The 21,057-nt window shown below is 43.0% G+C and overlaps 1 protein-coding gene across 32 annotated transcripts in view; it reads left to right on the forward strand.

The window, feature by feature from the left end:
• Positions 1 to 12,103, forward strand: part of NRCAM (neuronal cell adhesion molecule) — a 65,562-nt gene extending 53,459 nt beyond the window's left edge. For 29 of the 32 annotated variants that reach the window (XM_041002213.1, XM_041002211.1, XM_041002212.1 and 26 more), the window contains 3 exons: positions 880 to 1,011; positions 2,026 to 2,104; positions 9,611 to 12,103. In XM_041002213.1, coding sequence (XP_040858147.1) covers positions 880 to 1,011; positions 2,026 to 2,104; positions 9,611 to 9,848 — 449 coding nt within the window. In that variant the 3' untranslated portion in view covers positions 9,849 to 12,103. The other 3 variants (XM_041002238.1, XM_041002220.1, XM_041002244.1) reach the window with 2 other exon arrangements.
• Positions 12,104 to 21,057: the final 8,954 nt, after the last annotated feature.

Consider the following 21,057-nt stretch of genomic DNA (forward strand, 5'->3'; position numbering starts at 1 on the left):
TGGTTAAATAAGAGGCTTCATGTTTATTTATGCAAAGAGAACAGATGAAAGTGTAGAGAAAATGTATACATGTGAATGAGTATTTTCTCTTCAAATTGCTCCTTTATTCCGATAATGAGGCTGCTGAGCAACATATATTTCCAAGTCTTTTGAAAGGGTTGCTAAGAAATGACAAATATTGATCCTTTGAGACTTCAGAAAAATCTGGTCAGAACCAAACTCTTGTAAAGGAGATAACAAACATTTGAGGTATAAATGTGAGGTGTTACGTAAAATAAAGGCTAGTTTTTTTGTGTGAGCTGCTTTCTTTTTTAACAGAAAATTCCCGAAACATTGCAAAACAGCAGCAGCATTGCAGTGGCTTGGTTTCATTGGAAGGAAAAATACTCAGTAGATGTATACATTCTGTTCTGTTTAAAATCCAGTTTTATGTTCTTATCATTGTGTTAAACAATGCACAATTTTCCCTGTAAACAATAAACCTTTTAACTGGTTGGAGGATTGGCTTCTATTAAGAACACAATGTCCAAGAGAGCTTGATATGATTTCATTTTATTAGCGCTCAACAGTTCTCTCTGAATGTTTTAAGTGACAGTTTTTCTTTTTTGTTCTTACTAAGATAACCTATTTTTTTTTTAATTTACATTACATTCGGGAGCCTAATGCTCCATCAAATAATGATGATAATTTTTCCAACTACATATATTATATATAAATTCCTGATAGATAGCTAAACGGTCCCAATTTGGAGCCCCATGGAAAATATGTAAAAGACTACAGAATATGATAGTTGATTTTTTTTTTTTTTACTACAAGAGATGACATTATTCTTGTTTTCGCTTTAATGCCTTCGCCTCAATCACTCCGGTGTGTTTGCAGCGATGGCAAGCCGGCAGGTGGATATCGCCACTCAGGGCTGGTTCATTGGCCTCATGTGCGCCGTTGCTCTCCTCATCCTCATCTTGCTGATCGTTTGCTTCATCAGAAGAAACAAAGGTGGTAAATATCCAGGTAAGAAAAGACAATGAAAAATTGCTTTATAATACTATCTAATGATCCACTTCGCTAAAAAGCAATTATGAGAGTCATCACCCGCGTTGCAGCAGCACACCTTCCCAGAGCCGGGTATTTGGATTTTCTGTTCAAACAACGTTTGATCCCCTTTTATAAAACGGCAGTGTGAATGTTGTCGAGGATCAGAAGGCCTTGAGAGGAGGAGTAAATGAATCTGTTTGTCGAAGATACTATTGAGTCTGCTTCTTGAGGCTTTACTTAGCTTTCAGGGCTGTGTCCACTAATGCATGAACCGAGTCTTGATATAGGAATGTATAACATTGCTTGCCTGTAAGGTAAAATTGATTATTTCTTCAATTTAGTGAGCCCGAAGAATTTATACTCATTTTGCCTGACCATCCTACCTTCATTTGCAAGAAAAATGTTTTCAAAAGAATACACTTAGAAGAACATTTTGTAACCAGTGTCATAGCTTATCCATAGGTTGATAAAATAAGGATGACATCCCAAACCAAAGTTACTTTATCATCGGGGCACTTAAGTGTTAGCATACACATTATAGGATAACATACATGTTAGAAAATGTTCATGCTAACAGGTTGCCTAAAAATGCCCAAAACATCACAATATGTACATGACCACATTCTTTGGATGGTTATATGAGGATGTTTCAAGTGTTTGCAGAAACATGGGATTAAAAATAAATTTATTTTGGTGCAGAAAACTCTTAGTTCTTGCATAGCTTTTTGGTAATAGGCATTCTGCATAAGGGGTATGGGAGGGGTGGGGGGAATCCCCAGCGCCTATAAAACTGTACTACATAATACAATGTAAGCAACAATTAAAAAAAAATAAAATAAAAATAAAATTTTTTCTTCCCTAAAAAAAAAAAAAAAGAAAAGAAACCTTGTGTTTTACTATATCAAGAATTTTTTTTCCACTACTGTGTATCTTAAAAGCATGCTCTTGCCAACTGTAAATTGACTAATAACATCAATTTGAAATTTTTAGTGAAAGAAAAGGAAGACGCCCACGCTGACCCAGAAATCCAGCCAATGAAGGAAGATGATGGGACGTTTGGAGAGTACAGGTGAGTTCTGCCTCCTCTAGTCGCCTGCCTCACACGTCCTGTGCTCACGCCCTCGCCCCCAGCAGCGTGCTCTGCCTGGCACGGCGTGTGTCCCGTTTACCTTAGATGTGCCTTAGTGTTTACACGTCTCTCACTGTTAAAACATCCTCATTTTTCATTAAAAATAAATCCGTTTCCATTTTGGCCGTGGGCTTGGAGGCAAAGAAGCGCCCCACTCCTGTCATGCATCTAGGGGCCCTGTATCGATCAGTTCAACAAAACCAGTGTGCCATTGTGAGAATTAAAACAGGAAGACCCTTCATAAATGGCAGCATAAAGGAAATTGTTTTTGTAGAATTGGTGTTAACAGATTATTTAATTTCAGATTCTAAGTTGGTTTTTCCTTAGCAATGCTTGTATCCCTCTCCATACATCATGAAATAATGACTACATTGATAAACTTCCTGTGAATAACCATCAGCCACATGGCACGTTGACAAACCAGGAACATACTTGGCTTAACTCACCACTGAGCAAAATTTTAATAGAAATTATTAGAAATACAGAGAGGAATGAATTAAAACAAAATTATAGGCCACATTTTTTTAAAAAATCCCCTCTTTCAACAAAGGTGCTGTTTCCTAGGTGAGTGGTTCTTTTCAAAGAAAAAAAAATGAATGATTATTTTAGATATGATTAAAATCCAAAGCAAAAATTGTTGTACTAAAATCCTGAGATTTTTCATGCCCTAACAGGATGCCTTCATATAAAATGATTTAAATATTAGTTTTCCCCTTTTATAATCCTCTTAATCATAGCAAACACTGAGTTTTAAACAGTAGAGCTCACATTGAGGCTGTTTTTGCAGGGAAGAAAAGCTTTTAGGTGAAATAAAATATTGTACTATTAGCCTGGAAAGGACATTCGTAGATGAAATATGTGTCAATTTTTACCTGTCTGTGGTGCTTGAGTTTGATATTATTATATCTGTATCATTAAAGGCGATTTGATTTAAAGATGAGATATACAGAACTTGTTGAGAAAAATATTTTCAACAGTTTTCCATTCAGATACAATGTTTTTGCCTTTGTTTTCTCTGTCATCCTCAAACAGAGATGACTGAGTTCTAAAATCACTCAGCCTTTCTGTAACTTACAATACAGAGAAAGTGTATCATAAAAGGCATCTTGGTCTCAAAGGCTGGCTCTGGAGCTGCAAATTTGTGAAACCCCTACGCCATCCACACAAAAGGTTTCCATAATACCATTGAGTAGTCCACACAAGCCCCTGGCCAAGGGCAGATTGACTCTGTGGATTTAATTCATTCCTCTCTGTATTTCTTCCGTAAAGCAGGTGAGCTGATATTACTCAATGACTTCTTACTTTAGAGTCCTTGTAGCTGTATCCACAAGATATGCACACCACTTCCTCCTTGTTCTGTAATGAAACTCAATGTTTAATATGTCTTGACAATTGTTTGCATGAATTGAAGCTACATCATTGTCGTTTGCACATTGTCCACCTGTGGACAGGTCCCTGTTCAACAATGCCATGCTTACACGAATTTGGTGATGCACTGCTCATTTCATAGGTATTAGATACTAACTTGCTAAGATACTGATGCTGGGTCTGTTCTCGATTCCAGTACAGCTTGATTCACACAAAGACTGAACTTTGTGAACTGGCTTGGAGTCAAGTGATTGCTAGTTCTACAAGCAACTCAGCCATTAACCATGATTCTTTCAGATATTTTTTTTTCACCTATAAAATAAGTTATTCAATTATTTAATGATTTTCAATGGATTGTTCCCAATTCTGTGATCTTTGTGCTATGAGCTATCTACTAACAGCTTTTAATATGACTTGGCCCCAGAGCAGTATCGAGCAGGTGTTCGGTGCCCTTTCGCAGTTGCTGGGCTGACTTTTACTTGTCCGTGTCTTTTGTACAAATGTTGATCCATGTGTGGGGCTGTGCCGGTGAAGCGTTTTCAAATGGCTGACTTTGGCTTGGCCCTTGAATATCTCAACGAAGATTTTTCATTTGGGCCTACTGAGCATAAGCACAATTGGTATGGAGACAAAAACTTGTCACACTTGCAATGACACCGATCTGGGAGGAGCCCAGGGAAGCAAGGTTCTGGCCAGTGTCTTTAACTCAAAACTTAGTGATCTTATTCTGTTCAAATGAAGCTGAAAGTTCCCAAGGATAATCCTACAGGTGAACTTGCCTCTCTAAACTTCCAACCACCTTTCCCTGTGGTGTGGCTGACCAACTTCCTGATACTGCTTCAGAATTTTTCTCTTTGGTTTCTTTTTAATCTAAAAAAACAAAAATTAGGAGCCTTTTATTATCTCTGATGTCACAATTAATGAAAATAGTTCCAGCTATTTATTACAGACCTATTAACAGTACATTTAAATGTTCTCTTCATTAAGTCATCAGGGTCCTTTTACTATTTTGCACCTTCTGGAAGTTTTGAGCTCTATGTTCTTGATTGATTCTTACCCTCTTTCATTCTGAAAGTGAATTGCTAAGCCAATCACACACAAAATTGGTGCTGTTGGCTAAATTGAAATTCATTACTGTTGGGATTTGCTCATCTTCCAGCCTCATGATGTGGATGCCATTTCCAAGGAGGTTTCCTAGTGCAAAGAGGGATGGAACTTCAGTGGTGACCCAAGTTGATGTTTTTTGTTTGTTTGTTTTGTTTTACATTTGCTATAATCCTGTACTCTTACTCCAACACTCGCTTTTAAGCAGTTATTCTCCGGTGGAAGCCTGCAGCTTTCTTTGTTTGTTTCTTTGATTATACAGACAGTAGGATCTGCATCCATACTAACATGTAGAAAAATCAGAGAAACAGTACAACCAGCTGAGTAAGTATACTCTTATTCTTTAGAACCATCCGTTTGAAAACCCAAATGGACCTAAGTCACAAAGCAGATGTCCGCAGCATTTAAACTTGTAAACTGCCACATAAACAAAATGGACTTGCCATGGAAACCGTATCGTTCACATGACCGTGACACTGTTGTGCACATACTGGCCCACACGTGTAAGATTTCAGTGATGCAATGAGGCATCACATTTGTTCCAGGCCTCATATTTATTCTGCTCACAGTCATCAGTTTGTAAGCAGAATAGATCATGATGGCAATAAATAAGAACTGATGGGTTGGAAACAGTTTTGGGGTCATGAATGTCAGTAAAATTGTGACATACTTTGTTCGCAATAAGCTGGTGAGCCAATCATAAGGTCATTTTCTTCTGAAATGATGAATTATATCGATCAATATTGTAATGCCAAATAAACTTATTTCTGAAATAAACCACACATGCATGTGCCATATGATCTTCCTAGTAGCTACTAAATTCAATTTGCCTAAGAGATATTTGAGATTTTCCCATCTATGTTCATACATGAGATTAGCCCATGATTTGTCTTCTCATAGTCTTCTTGCTTTGTTTTGTTTTGATTTTTTTAGTATCCTATGTGAGAGGCCTATAGATGCTCTGGCAGAGAGAGAATTGTCACCCCCAGATGCTTTAGAGAGCTGTGCTGTACTAGCCTCATAAATTGATTACAGAAGTGGTTCCTCTGATGTGTCCAGACTTGAACATATCCAAAAGGAAGCCACTGATCTTGCACTGCATACGTGCTGTACCTCATAGTGGCGATTCTAAGCTTCTTGTGGCGCAAACTGAAAGCCTCAGCATCCTCTTCTCTATTTTTCCATATCCAATCCATTAAAGAAAATCCTGTTGGCAACGAAACTGCCTGCTTATAAAAAGGGTCAGGCTATCAGTGTGGCAAGAAGACCCTTCGGGACCTGTGTCCCCTCCCACGGCATCCTGGCCTGGTGCTACTAGATTGAGTGGAATAAGGAAGGTAAATTTTTAGATGTTTAAAGATTGGAAAGAAGAAAAGTATAAAAGGAAAAACAGAGAGCACACTTATAACTGTTCGTTAGGCTGTACCTGTTTGCTCAGCAGTTGTGAGATGTTTGAAAAAAGTCAAAGAGGAGTAATCAAGAAACTTTGCAGATAAAATTATATAGATATATGTGTAAGATATCATATAGTATGTATATCACTACTTATGTTATATATGGTACATAATAATAATAATGATTGATCCAGTAGTATCTGCTTCCCAGGTATTATGATTGCTCACACACTATCTCACTTAATTTGTACTCTCAATCAAGAAGATATTAAAAACTCATTCCACAAGTGTTTATCACTCCACATAGCTCAAGAGCCTTTTTATTGTGTACTATGTGCTCATAGATAATAAAAAAATAATAAGTAACCCAATGAAACCTGCCACTGTATATAAACAGTCTTGTACAGTTGCAGGTGTTCTGGAAAGATCCAGTCAAGATTATAATCTACAAAAGCATTTCTCATATCTCAAGCATATCAATAATTCCTCCCCAAAATAGAATATTAGGCTTGTTCAGAATTTGGCCAGTTATAATGGGATCATAACTAGTGAACCATTTCCTTTAAATCTTCTGAATGATTAGGAAAAAGGAGTTTATAAGTAAAATTAATTTTCATGTGCTGTTTTTTTAATTTAGGTAGTATATATTATTTTAAAAAAAAACCTGTAGATGGACTTCAGTTGCAAAATAGATTTATCTGTAATTTTTTCCAATAAGGAAAAAAAATCCTGTTGGTTTTACCTGCAAAACAGGTCTCTAATCTGATCCCTCAGTACCTCCTACAACGTTCCACTTCTGGCCCAAGCCCTCCATCCTCTGATCACTGCAGTAACCCTCCCTTCCCGCTCGGTACAGGGGATAGGGAGTGCTTTCTGTAAGTGGCACACCAGGAAACACCCCTGATGTTGCAGGCCACAGGACCGCTGCTGCAGCTCTGCAAGTCTATGGTTGACGCAGAAAGCAGGCACAAGAGGCTAAGTCATGCATGGGTTGGACACAGTTTTGCTGGAGTTTCCTAACCCCAACCCTCTAGGGTAAATTACTAATGTTGATGACCAAGTAGTGGTTTTCAAATGTAAGGAGAGGCCAGACTTTGACCTAACAGTTAAGAAGTCTGCATTCCATATGGGAGAACCTGGTGCCATTCCAACTCTGGCTGCTGACTCCAGAAGCCTGTTCAGGCCAGCTCTAGGAGGCAGCAGCGGTAATGGCCCCAGTGTTCAGGTCCCCTGTGTGTAAGACCCGGGTACATACTCATCTTTTGGCTCTGGCCCAGGTGTTACAGGCAGTTAGGGAGAGAATCAGCAGATGGAGGAGTTTCTCTCTCTCTCTCTCTCTCTCTCTCTCTCTCTCTCACACACACACACACACACACACACACACACACACACACATACTTTAGAATAAACAAATTAAATGTGAGGCAATCAGACTGTTTATGTATTGGAATCCTTGCAGGGGCTTCACACCCCCTCCATTGCAGGCCGTCCTTAGAATGTCCCGCAGGTCCTTGATCTGGCCCTGCCCGCCACCCCGCCCACCCCCCTTACCTTAACTCTTGCTGCCCTCTTCCTCTCACTTGCTCTTGCATTTCCAACTACCCCAATTGCCTGCTGCCCTCCAAATATACCAGACTTGCCCCCACCTCAGGCATAATGCTATTAAAATTGTGTGTTCCCACGCTAATATATAGTATATATTATTATATATATTATTAAAGAATTCTTTAGTCTGTTAAGTTGCTATATTCCTAATGCCCATAATAGACACTGTGTACATAATAGACGCTCAATATCTTTTATTGGATGGAAAGATGAGTGGGTTGAAGGCAGGCTGAAGGGAAAGCCAGACTACAATTTCCTGCATTCTTGGGAACACTCATTCTACAAACCAGACTTAGACAAATCACTCGAATCCAGGAGAGTAAACTGCCCGTTATCACATCCTTTAAGAGGACACCTGTGTCATCAAGTGATGAGCAGTGTTTCACAGAAGTATGCAAGTAAAGCTCAGAAGTTGGTAGTTAAATCCCAGAGATTTTGTACGGTCTCTTTTTGAAACAAATTGGACACTGGATACTGTGTCCTCGGAAGTATCCCAATGCACATCAATTAAAGATTCTCTAATAATTACCAGTTGTTGATGAGCAGGGGTGACATGGGTTAGTCGGTTTGTGACAAGAAACTGTGTAGTGTTAGGTAATTTTCTATCATGTATGACAACTTCATATTGTAGCATAAATTCTCTGCCTTAGGGTTTTCTTTTCCCTAGAGAAAAAAATCAAAACCCTTGGTTGAATTAAAAAAAAAAAAAAGCCACTCACTCATCAGAAGTTTTAAACTAAGAAGTTTTAACACAAACTGCCAGGTGGTATATTGCAGCTAAAGGGACCTCTTTGTTACATCTGCCCTGTGTATACTTTGCAAGTTTTGTATGTCTTTTCCAGTTTCCTTGTGTTTCTATGCCTTGAAAGAAAACAAAACTGCTGTGCCTTTCAAGAAAATGAAAGTCAACTTAAAAAAAAAAACAATTGGATTATGTAAACCCCTCCATTTCCCACAACTCCCCAAAAATGTTACCTGTTAAGCAGAAGGCCAGTATGTATACCTAATGTTATGGCCATGTGAATGAATGATATGAAATGCACTGATTGGTCTTGTACTTCTGGAAGTTGTGTTTAGGGACTCCACAAAGAAGCAGTTAGCTACTCATGAGTCCTGTCAGTCTGTTCACATGCCTTCTCGGAGCTACATGTGATGTGGAGAAGACTGCATGGCCCCTAGGAGAGGAGGGACCAAGGACTAAGCTGATCACAGTGCTTTTCTTTAAAAATTTTTTTAAACAGTTCGTGTTCTTTAGAATCTACAGGCAAAGGTAATGCCTTTAGGTATGTCTTCACCCATGAACTGAAAATCTCACAGAACACGTCATCACTATGCACTATCCGTATAAGGATTTTGCTTTTCTTCTTAGGCAATTTTCATTTGTTTCTTCTGCATCCTTTTAATGGGATTTATAGGTCTCTGGAAAGGTAAGATTGAAGCTTACAAGTCCAGCCTGAATGCAATAACAAAATGATTTGAAAGGCAGGAATTTGCTTCTTCTAGCTCAGAAAAAAAAATCCATATTTCACTGTTAACTAAGATCATGCTCCATCCATCTCCAGGGAATCAGAAATGTTGTGCAATTTAACATACTAACTTCTCTACTTGCCACGAGTGTTTGCCTTTGCACTCTCTGGAACTCAAAACCAGTGATGATTTCCAACTCTCTTCAATTCTCCCTTTTTTAATGCTTGTGATTATTTCTTGGCTTCCCAGTTAGGACTGAGAAACTGCCATTGAGATTAACCTGCACAATAGCCACCATCCACTCTACTGAAGGGCCAACCATTTCTGCACCCTATTGTCATCGCAATGCCATCCAAACCATTGGAGTCAGTCTGACAATTAGATTTCACTTGAGACGCTCAGGACTCCAAATGCTTGGTCCATCCCTTGCATGCATGATCTTTAAAAACTAGGCAAGCAGCAAGTGCCCTGACTGCTGTCCTTGACAAAAGTGTTTCCTCTCTTCCAGCGATGCTGAGGACCACAAGCCTTTGAAAAAAGGAAGTCGCACGCCTTCAGACAGGACTGTGAAAAAAGAAGACAGCGACGACAGCCTAGTGGACTATGGAGAGGGAGTGAATGGCCAGTTCAATGAGGATGGCTCTTTCATTGGACAGTACAGTGGTAAGAAAGAGAAAGAACCAGCGGAAGGGAATGAGAGTTCCGAGGCCCCTTCCCCTGTCAATGCCATGAATTCTTTTGTTTAGCCCTTCCAGCTCTTTGCCGTGATTCCATTTCTCAAGAATTTCTCGTAAGCACTTGTTTGTCAGGTCTCTCATGCTATGAACATACAAGTGGAAGGTCTGTTTTCTGCTGTATGTTAATATTATGAGAACAGTTAGAGCAAGAAGGCGACTCAGGCCGATTCACATGAGCTGGAATGCACAGTGCACATTTTCTGCTCAAGATGGATAGTCTTCATTTCTCGGAACTCATAGAAATAACACAACATCAGCAACAGATGATGTCATTTCCTCTTCGGAATACACTTCAACCTGATGCATGAAAAATGCTACCTGTGTACGCTATTCAAACATGGTTTGGTACTTTGTTTATACTATCCTCAGCAGAGCCCCCAAATATGAATTCCGTTTTCATTGTGCAGAGTGTTCCTGTAGTGTTCTCTAGAGCTTCAGTGTCTTGGTGGGCATTGCTGTGAAATGGGTGACTGTGACTAGCTGTGCTTAGTCTTTTGGGGGAGATTGGTAGGAAGAGTGTGTACAGTATCTACTTGCTAAATGAGTTGGTTCTGATGTTGCATTTGCTGATGCTTGTGAGACTGTGTCCCCTGCTCTTGGCTCCTGTTACTTCTAGGCTTCCTCGTGCGCCAGGTGTCACAGCAGCACAATGTTCTGCTTTCTACCCTCTCTCTGCCTACGGTTGTTTTTAGACTTAAGCGATGTGTTTCACAATGCATTTCAGCAGCGAAGCCACACAGAAAGCATCAAACACAAATCACTCGAATGTTCAGAAATGAGTCCAGAAAACCCAGGTCAAGACACATGTAGTGCCTTCAGACAGGAAGCATTCCACGCCATATGAGCCAGTATGGCCAACTAGGGCCTGGATTACTGCCCAAGTTGCTTTTTAGAAGCAAAGACAGTGAAAACTGCAATGATGGGTCGGGGCTGGGGACGAGGGAGGGAAGGAAATGTGAAAATCAGAAGCATAGGGCAATTTATCTCAGAGAGCATTTCCCCCGTAAAGTCTAGAAAGAAAAACTTTACTACCAATTGGAATCCAGGAGGATTTTGTAGTCTTCCCTAATTTCTATAAAACAAATCTTATTCCGTTAAACAGATGTCAGCATAGTAGCCAGTTCATAGAAAAAGAAACAGGTTATTCCGAAACTCAAAACACGCAGCAGCGTTCCAACACTAATACACCATTTGCTAAGACTGCACCTACATGATCTTCTGAAATGCTGTGCACCATGGAGTAATACATGCTTGTGTGCAAATGGTGGCACACACATTCGAGAATCTAGGAAACTCCAACAAGTGCTGCATCTGCAGCTTAAAAAGTAAACATATCTTCACAGCTATAGTCTATCCCACTCGTAAACACTCTATCTTCAGTGGTTTACCTCCAGATATAAACATCTATAACAACCTATGGTTGAAGGAATGCTCTGTTTCATTTGCCAATCAATTGGTTCCTCATAACTTGCATCAAGTTTAATTTTAAGTAAAGCTTTTTATATGTAGATATTGTGTTGAATTTGTAAATACACTTAAAGTGTAGATGCAATAAGCCTATAGGTGTGACATGCAAATAAACATGCAAAAATGTTTATGTTGTACTGTATGAGAACTAAGCTCCTTCCTGCAGGGCTCGGGATTGGAAAGCTTCTGCCTAAATATCTGATAGGTTCCCTTCTCACCACCACCTTTTTGCTGTGAATCTGCAGTAGTGGGTTTTGCTGCATACTGACAAGAGGCCTCTAGCTAACCTTGCAAGCTTTCCCTGTGGGGTACAGTGGGCTTGGTGCCTGGTACCCTTGATACACACAGGTAAAGCCTAGTTGGAAGGCATCCCAGATCAAGGTGGCACTAAACCACCTTCATGGTTGACCTTCATAGACCAACCTGCCTGTTGGAAAAAAAAAAAAAAGACAAATAGGTTGGCCTGGGCATCAGAGAACACAACACAAAGGTCAAGTTAATTTCAGTTAACTAGTAATTTCAGTTAGCTAGTTAATTTCAGTTAACTCACATTTTGAGAAACACATACACAGTTCTACTCTGCCCTCATGGTAGATGCTAAATTTGTGGGTGAAAGAGTTGTTATAGTGCACCAGATTTTGTATCAAAAATGAAATGTGGTTTTCAGAGTCTCTCTGTTGTAACTGCTCTTGTGTCCAGTGGAGTCTGAACGGCCACATGATGGTGTGTGTATGTGATAGTGCAGGCAAGTGCGATTGGATTTCCATCCACGAAGTCACTATTAAACCAGTCTTGCTCTCTTGGTGATTTTTCACTTTTTCAAGCACATTCCTCATGTTTTGATATGGAACGGATGTTGACCTGTTTACTTTGAAAACTCCGTCACGAGAAGTAGTTCGTGAGAAGTAGACTTAGGCATTTCCACTTGGCTGAGAGAAGGTCTGAGAAATCAAGTGCTGTCTCCTTTCCCAGAGTCCGGTGCTGGCCGCCTGCCGTCAGGCACGACCTCTGGCTCCCGCCGGACCGGACACAGTGAACCTCCGTACCTTGGCTGTCATGCTCAATGAGAGAGCTCGGACCTTAACAAGTGTGCCGTGTGTGTCTCCCTCTCCTGTCCTCTGAGCAACTCAGAAATGTCCGATTCTGCAGCTAGCCCAGGCCTGGCATGCGCCCACGTTCCACCATGACCTCCATGGAACTCCTAGCTCCAGGTCTGAGTTAGGGACTGCTGACTCAGAGCCTGCCACGTATGAGTGAAATACGAGGTGCCTAGAACTCTTAGCATTTCCACCATGGAGCCCACCTCTGCCACTCACTCCAGGGCAGCCATTCAGGGTTTTGCTCTCCCCTCCGCCCTATGACACAACACATTCCTGGACCTTGGCCCCAGGCCACACCATCAGACACAGTTCTGTGTAGCAGCGGATGGCTGGCAGGAAGCAAGCCCGGCTGTAAAGTGCATGGTGCTGCTCCCGGATGGTGTATGATGGCCCCGGTTTTGTTTTTCATGGCTGATTCTGGAAATGGCTTGTAGAGGCAAGAGGAATTAATCCAGTCTCTCCCACTCGTGAGCTTTCTCTGCAGATGGCCACCAGAGGGCTCCCTTGCTTTATCCAGTGCAAAAGAAACAGGCCTGCAAGAAAAAACCAAACAAGCCTCTTGTGATGAGCAGACTGTTAGCCTGCTTGTACACCGCAAGGTGGCCTGCTGCATCCAGGAGAAAAGGGATTTGCTGCTGAGTTCTCAGCATCCAGGCAGTAAGCCTTGGCGCTGTGGGCTTTGTCGTCCTTCTTCATGTTCAGTGTGGCTTCAGTGGATAGGGCAGGGGGTGGAGAAGCTGTGTCCTGGGTCCCGCCAGGCACTGGTATCACTGTGGCCAGTGGGCAGGCACGAGGAAGGCTCACACCTTGAGTTGGCTTTTCCCCTTTCTTTAGAGGATGTTCTTTTATCCGCCACCAGTGGTTCGATCTTTGGTGATGGCAATGCACACACAGAGAGAAAGCACAGTTAAAACACAAACTGCAGGAAGTATTAATAGTTGATAAATAGCTGCTGGGTGGAGGCAGAAAGACCTCCAGCCAGGAGAGAGACAGGGATTCCCATTGGCTCGCTGCCCTGAGCCGGCTGCGTTGGAGCAGGTGTGCATGGACCTTCTGTTGTTGTCCAAGATACCCTTCTACTTCAAAACGTTATCCCGTGCTTATGGTTCCTAACAAAGGAACAAAATCCTGAGTGCTCATGAGAGCCAGCTAAGTGGGAAGGATATGAGGTGAACAAAACCAGATACGGTGCCTGCTCTCCAGGGGTCCAGAGGCTGGTGTGCAACGGCAGCCGTTCATCCATAACCCCGTCACTGAGTGCGGATGAGGATAACACACAGGCACACGACTGTGGAGGCCGGCCTGGAATGAAGTAGTCAAAACGTTACCCTTAGCAATTGTGAGTTGAAGGCTGGGACACAAAGAGGGGCCCAGAGAAGCAGGCAAAGCAAAGCAGCTGCCTGCAGAGGCCAGTGGATCTGCAGAAAATGCAAGACCAGGCCATGCTGGGGCCTGGGCACCATGTGCCAAGTCTTTACGCCTCTCCTAGGCGCACAGAAGTGAAAAGTGATTGTGACGTCAAGGGTTACGTGATTGCACTTGTCTACCAGCAGGGGACACCACGAACGGGTGTGGAGCTAGGAGCAGTGATACTGAGGCTTTTGGGAGACTGGTAGTTTAGCCAATACATAGCACAGGCTGGGTCCAGATGGTAGTGCTGGAGACATACAGAGGGAGGTGAAGGGAAACAGGAAGGATGGGAGCAATGTGTTGCCTGCCAAGCATGGACAGGAAGGGAGATGTCAAGAGAAGCCCTTGGCTTGCTGACTTGCCCAGCCAGACATGGGATTTACATGGGTGGGAATAGCAACAAGCACCCAGGAAGGGGAAAGAATTTCAGGTTAATAACCGAAGCTTGAAAACCTCTGGGGCATCCAGTTGGAATAGTGGGGGTTGGATACATTCAGATAAGCTTTAAACCCAAAAGAAACTGCAAAGATGCTGAGCAGTGATGGAAGCCAGGAGGCCTGGATGCATTTGTCTAAGAAATGCCAGGGAGCTGTTTAAGAAGCTCCCAAATATAATGGACAGGAAGCGAGAGATGGACCTCTGTCAGGGACAACAAACAGAAGCCAGGCAGGAAATAGGAAACGTGTGTTGTCTTGGAAGCCAGTGAGAGAGACCCTTCCAAGACAGAGCATGCAGACTGGAACATCAACCCAAATGAGGCCTGGAAAGGACTTCTTGGATTCTTGAGTGGTGTGTGGCAATAGACTGGAGTGAGATTAGAAAGAGCAGGAGTTGGGCAGCAGTGTGGGAAGGATGCGTTTTGACACTGCACACATGGGTAACTTCAGGCTCCAGTATTTGGTCTCTGCACCCCTGTAATGGTGTTACCTTAAGCATCATTTCCTCTGCCACTGCTTCTCCACCCCATGCAAACTTCCCCTCCACTCTCTGGCAAACCCTTGGGCTTATTCCTTCATTCATTTGTTTCTCCAGCATGGGTTTTAAAGCCTATCTTTTTTTTTTTTTTTTTCAAATCCTGCTGCATTGTCCTGGAGTCCCATGCCCTTCTCTCTTGTCCTGAAAATACAGCAACTCTCCTTGGGATCCATTCTCTGGTCTGCTTTCCCTGACTGTCCCTAGGAGCCGAGCTCCAGTGCAAATGAGGGGTGCCATCGTCTCATCAATATCTTTCAGTGCATCAGCATCACCTGGTGCACCTGCTCTTTTGCTTAGTTGAACTTACTTCTGTAATCACTCCTTTAGGCCTTCTCCGTTCTCCTCAAGTATTAAACCCTGCCCCCTTTCCCTACCCACCCCACAAATCTTTCGCTACAGAATACCTCGATATCATGGTTCACTTAAGAAAGGGGCAGTGGGAAGGGGAAGAGAGAATTCACTCATTTTCCTGCTAGCAAACCAAAATGTCTGCCTCAGTGTGTTTGCAATGTCTACCTCTGCCCCCTGTTAACAGAGGAGCTGTTTTCCCAGCTGGGTGCAGTGCCAGCTTCTCAGGGGGCTGCAGGGGCCCAGACACCTGTTCCCTCCTCAATGAAGCAGTTAATGACTTGCGTCTCTCCCATTGGAAGCAAAGGGACCTTTGTATTCTTTCCTGATTCACTCTTCCACCCCCTTCAGTTGTAGCTTTCCTCTTCCACCTCAAGGTCAGAAAGGTTGAAATCAGACCAGGACAAGTATAAGGGAATAATCGTGCAGCTTCTGTTTGCCACACAGAACACCCTTTGTTCCCTCTGTGGCTGTGAAACCTCTCCAGTCTCACTCCATTTGTCCTGTAGACACTGTCTGTCTTCAGCTGCAATTGTTTGGCTCCTGACCTCTGTCAATGACTCAACACTTAAAAAAAAAAAAAAAAGATGGCCTCCGCCTGCACCTTGGGATCCCCTGGGGAGCTGTCTTGCCTGCTCTCCCTCCCCCACAGTGTCTTTGTCACAGTTGTCTGTGACTTGGCCAGCCCAGTCCTTGGAGAGTCCTCAGGTGATTCTCATGTCAGCCAAGATGGGACCAGGGTCAAGAATACACTTGTTCCACACCTAATGTATTTGGTGGACAGTATTTTGAATGCATCTCTGCACAGCGCACTGATTGATCTCATATTCTCTTCCATTCCTCTCATGGAAACATATCTAGGAAAATAGACCCATGACATATTGCTGATGGGAAAGTAAGATGATACAGCCGCTTTGGGAAATGGACAGCAGCTTCTTACAATGTCAAGTATACATATAACATATGGGACCTGGTGGCACCATATATATATACACACACACACATATACACACACATACATACACATATATAGAGAGAGAAATGAAAAATATACATCTACACAGACTTGTACGTTCGTGTTCCCAGATGCACTGATGATAAGAGCCGTGGAATGGCCCACATGTCCATGAACACACAGAGATGAATAAAATGTGACAATTCACAAAATGAGATGCTGTATCTATACAGTGAAACCAAATAGTATTGAGCAATGTTTTTAAAGTACTAATGCATTCTACAGTGGGAAAAATTCTCTAAAACATTGTGCAAAATTGAAGATGCCATACTCAAAAGGCCATGCATTGTGTGGTTCTATCTAGTAGAAACATCCAGAAAAATGTAATCTTATGAAGACGGAAAGCAGATGAGCAGTCTCCCAGGACTGGTAATGGGGTTTAAGGCTTAGCTGTTGAATGGCCTGAGGGCTCTTATTGGAGAGACTGAAATACTTTCAAATACTGTACTCATGATTGCACAGGGATCAAGAAATTTACTGAAAATCGTATTGAATTTTATACTTGAAACACGTGAATTTATGGTGTTGCCCCCCATACCTTCTATAAAATTGTCAGAAGATAGCACCCCTAGGCTGGTAACTTGTCCGAGCAGGCGGATAGGGCTGAGTGTAAACAAGACTTATGATGAGTGCACGCCATGGTAAGGGAGACCTCACCCTCCACTTCTGTTTCATCGAGGAAATGCCACAGACTGGCAGCTCTCCAAGTGAGGCCGCTGGTGCAATGGTGTCAGCATGGCTTATGAGGCATGCAGACTTGGCCCTGAGCACCCCAGATCTGCTGTGTCAGAAACTCTGATACGATGGTGTAATGCTGATAGGCACCAGTGTATGATGGGCACTTAACACTCAACCTGCTGAAGATCAGTGGGCCTGTTGGGATGAGAAAAAAATAAAGTAGGTTCTTTTCATGCTGGCAGAACGCTTGAAATGACCCCAATTCCTATCCATAGGGAAATAGCACAAATTTTGGTGTTACGTATCAATGAGATATTCATCAGCAGTGAAAAGGAATAAATGGCAAGTGTTGAGAGCCTGTGCTGCTGAATGCAAGAAGCCCGGGAGTGAGGATGTGAGACACAGCGCAGAGTGCTCTATTAAAGCAGAAGGCACATCAGTGGTTGCCTGGGGACGGGGTGTTGGTGCACAGGGGAACTTTTAAGCACTGGTACTGATCTCTCTCTCAATCATGCTTGGGTGTGTTCATTTATCAGAACCCCCCAAAATATGTACTTAAAATGTATTTTATTGTATATATGTTATATCTCAATAAAGTTGATTTTGAAAATGAAACCGCGCCTGAGTGACTCCGTTCTGCCTCCCCAAAGATGGGGTCATAGCATCTGGCTCTGATCCATCTTTCATATAACAAATGCAAGACCCAGGCCCAGGCCTGCCTCCCAGGGGATGGTCCGTGGTGACAGTCTCCCATCCCACTCTGAAGCAGAGCTGAGCCTATTAGCCAACCATGGCTGTTATACACACACAGCCTTCCCTGGGTGGGTGGCCCAAGGACTGGAGGAGGAGGAAGGATAGGAGGGCCTCAGGGAACCCAATTGCAGTTTCCAACCCATCTTAAGATCTCTCTGGTTTCTGCATCTGTGTTCTCAACTTGATTCTGAGCTCAGAAGCCCCAAAGCTCCGATGGCCTTGATGAGAACCACCCTGACTCATATCCCATGGTAGGGTAGGGGGAGAGGGGTCATCATTTTAAGATCTTCCACTCCAACTAATCCGTCAGATGACCCATAGGTTCTTTTCCAGAATGTACGTTGCGTGTGTCTCACCCGCTTTCCCACTCACCATGCTGTAAGCCACACTCCATGCAACAGAGCTGGATTTGCTTAATGTCTTCCTTGAAAACACCAGAGAGTGAATAATTGTGTGGACCATTTAGCCTCTGATGCAGCTATTCAGTTCTGCCTTGGGGGAGTGAAAGCCGGTGTGGACAGTGTTTAACTGAAGGAGTGTTGCTATGTTCCGATAAACCTTTATTTGTTCTTACAGGTGGCTGGCCAGCTTTGGCCCGTACACCCTAGTGTGCTTCCTCTGCAATGGAGGGACGTTGTCTGAAATAACTGTGAAGACACCCCTCGCACTCCACTTAAAATTCCAGCTTCTTACCACCACTGCTCTCCTTGGGCCTTCTTTGCACTCTCCCGTTTTCCCACACCCAGCACTCTGTTTTCCTGTCAGCAGCTTGGATGCCCTGGAATTCGCTTGTATATTTATGTATTTCATTGCTAAGTGTTTGCATTCCCAACCAGAGCCCTGGGAAGCCAGGAGCCCGGCTCTTTGGCCACCACCTTGTCTCTCCTGCCTGGAAGCGAATGCCTTCGACCCAGGCTCTTCACTTCTTCATTTGTGGATGCTTACTGAGTCCCTAGTATGTGCCAAATCCCATCCACATGATAAATACCAGTTGTGTATGAGTGAAGACAAGAAAGAATAAATGTCCCCGCTTCTGGTGGAAGCTCTATCTCAGTGCCGGTTTCCTGCCGGTTCATACCCAGCGAGGCAGATTACAGCTCGGAAGTGCTTGGGACCCTGCCACCCATTTGGGAGACCCTGTCTGAGTTCCTGGCCCTCAGCTTTGTTCAGTTTGGACCAGCCCTGCTGCTACAGGCATTAGAAAATAAAGCAGCCCCTCTTTCTGTCTGCTCCTGAAATATGCAAATAAACATTTAAAAATCAAATGTAGGTTAATAAACATGTAAAAATACCAAGGTAAAACTATTGAAGAATATCTCTAAAAAGCCTAAAGATCTCTAAATTAGTGTGTGGGGGCATGATTGTGAAATCTGTTCCCTGATGTTTATAAACATGGTGTAAAGCTGACTACCTCCCTTTGGCTCACTTCATAACCACTGCTGTCTCAGGAGCTTCTAGAAGTCCCCAGTAAGTTTTTCAAGCAACCCATATAGTTACCACTGATGTGCACTGATTTGAAATGGATGCTCAACTGTCTTCACAGGTAAGTGCAATTTATGACTCTTGTCTTAGCTTCACTCCTAAGAATTCCAAACCACCTGGATCCCCTAAAGCACTCAAATTTGCAAATCCACAGCGGTGATATTTGCTTAATCTTCACAGGAATCAGAAATGTGTAAGATATCTCATCTGGCCCTGGGTGCTGGCATGTGGCACAGCGAATTAAACCTCTGTGTATGAAGCCAGCATTCTGCTTGAGCCCTGGTTCAAGTACTGATCTGGCTCCCTGGGAAAAGGAAAAGATGGCCCAAGTGCCTGGGCCCCTGCCGGCCACGTGGGAGACCCTGATGGAGCTTCAGGCTCTTAGCTTCATCTGGCCTAGCCCTAGCCGTTGCAGCCATTTGGGGAGTGGATCAGTGGATGGGAAATCTTTCTCTGTCTCTCTCTCCTTCTGCCCTCCTTTCATTTAAATACATTTTTAAAAATTGATTTTAGAGAAAACAGAGAACAGTCAGTGTACAATGGAGCTCTGCCTCCCTTTCAGTGCAGGGGGTGTTGAGTCTAAGTCAAGCCTAAGGCAAGCGACTTCACAGATGACCTGCTTTGGCCTCTCTGCTCGCAGGTGCCACCAGGAGAACACTTCCTGCTTCACCCGACGCTCACTTCCAGCTGTGTCTTTGATGCCATGCTTGCTGCTTGTGCCTCTTGGCAGAGACTCTCGAACTGTGGTAAATCTTGCCTGTTGTCGCTCTGGTAAGTTGGCATTTTATGGCTTCGGTGAGGATAGCATCGAGTATGGAATACTGCAGTTGTGTTGGGAGTTAGAGCAAAACTTGGGGTACATTAGAGCATGGATTATGAGACAATCAGGTGATGTTTCTGCAAGGGTCATTGCAGAACTTGAAAGTTGCCAATGGGGAAAATAGGTGTTTGGTGCTCAGTGTGGTGTGCCCAAGAACTTGAACTTCTCTGGACCCTCCGAAGAAAGTCTCAAAGACGGTGGGGATGAAATGTACAATTTTGAGTCGCATCTTCATGCTGTGGTGATACAGCTTGTGGCAATTTGGAAAAAATTTAAATTCTTTTGAGCTTTTTTTTTTTAAGGGTTTTCTTGCTGTCCTAGATATGTGTAAATTTATTATGTGTTAAGAAAAACATGATGTCTGCTATTGCTGAAAATAAACCAAACAGCTCTGTAACCTATGCTGTTTAACTGTGATGCAGTTTGGAACAGAGCCGGAACAGCTAAGCATTCCTTAGGTAGCATGAGAAAAAAAGAATATTAAACATAAGCGTGCCAGGAGAACTATTGCTGAGTATGCATAAAATTACCCACTTGACAAACCCCAGAAGCAGCCTTCAGGATTAATACAAATAGATGCATTATAATGACCCCCTCTGTGATATATTACTGTACAGTTGACAGCAGATGAAGCGACAGAAGTGAAAATGGGAAACAGGCCCTAGCTGTGATGCGATTAGCCCCACACTGTTGGCGACCATGGGTCTAGGAATGTGACATCCTATGGCCCTTGAGTTTTTATCTGTTTTGTCTCTATTGTTTCAGCCAAAAAGAGGAACCCCTCTGCCAAGATGTTCAATAGGATGCAGTGACAACACACAAGGCTACAAAGTAGTCAATACATTATATTAATTAGCAAGACCGAAGAGTTCATTAGTGACTGTTCAGTATAGCTCACTGTTTTTTGCAACACTTCAATGTTTTTAATACTTCTAGTGGCCTTCATTAGACACTTGCCAAAGTCCACCTGAGGCTTTGGCATGATGCTTGCTTCTGAAGAATGGCTAGTCTTTTGTTGCTCAATCCTAAAATTTTAGATGTGTCATCAAACTCACCGATGGACTGAACAAGCCCCGTGAGGCTTCAGCCATGTCAGCTCTGGCCACCCAGCCTGAAAAGCAGCCGCATTGAAACATTGAGCTTGGGGAGGTGAAGGATTGGGTGGAATTA

The sequence above is a fragment of the Ochotona curzoniae genome, unplaced genomic scaffold, assembly GCF_017591425.1.
Source record: "Ochotona curzoniae isolate NIBS_2020 unplaced genomic scaffold, NIBS_Ocur_1.0 scaffold_2476, whole genome shotgun sequence".
Classification (NCBI taxonomy): Eukaryota; Metazoa; Chordata; class Mammalia; order Lagomorpha; family Ochotonidae; genus Ochotona; species Ochotona curzoniae.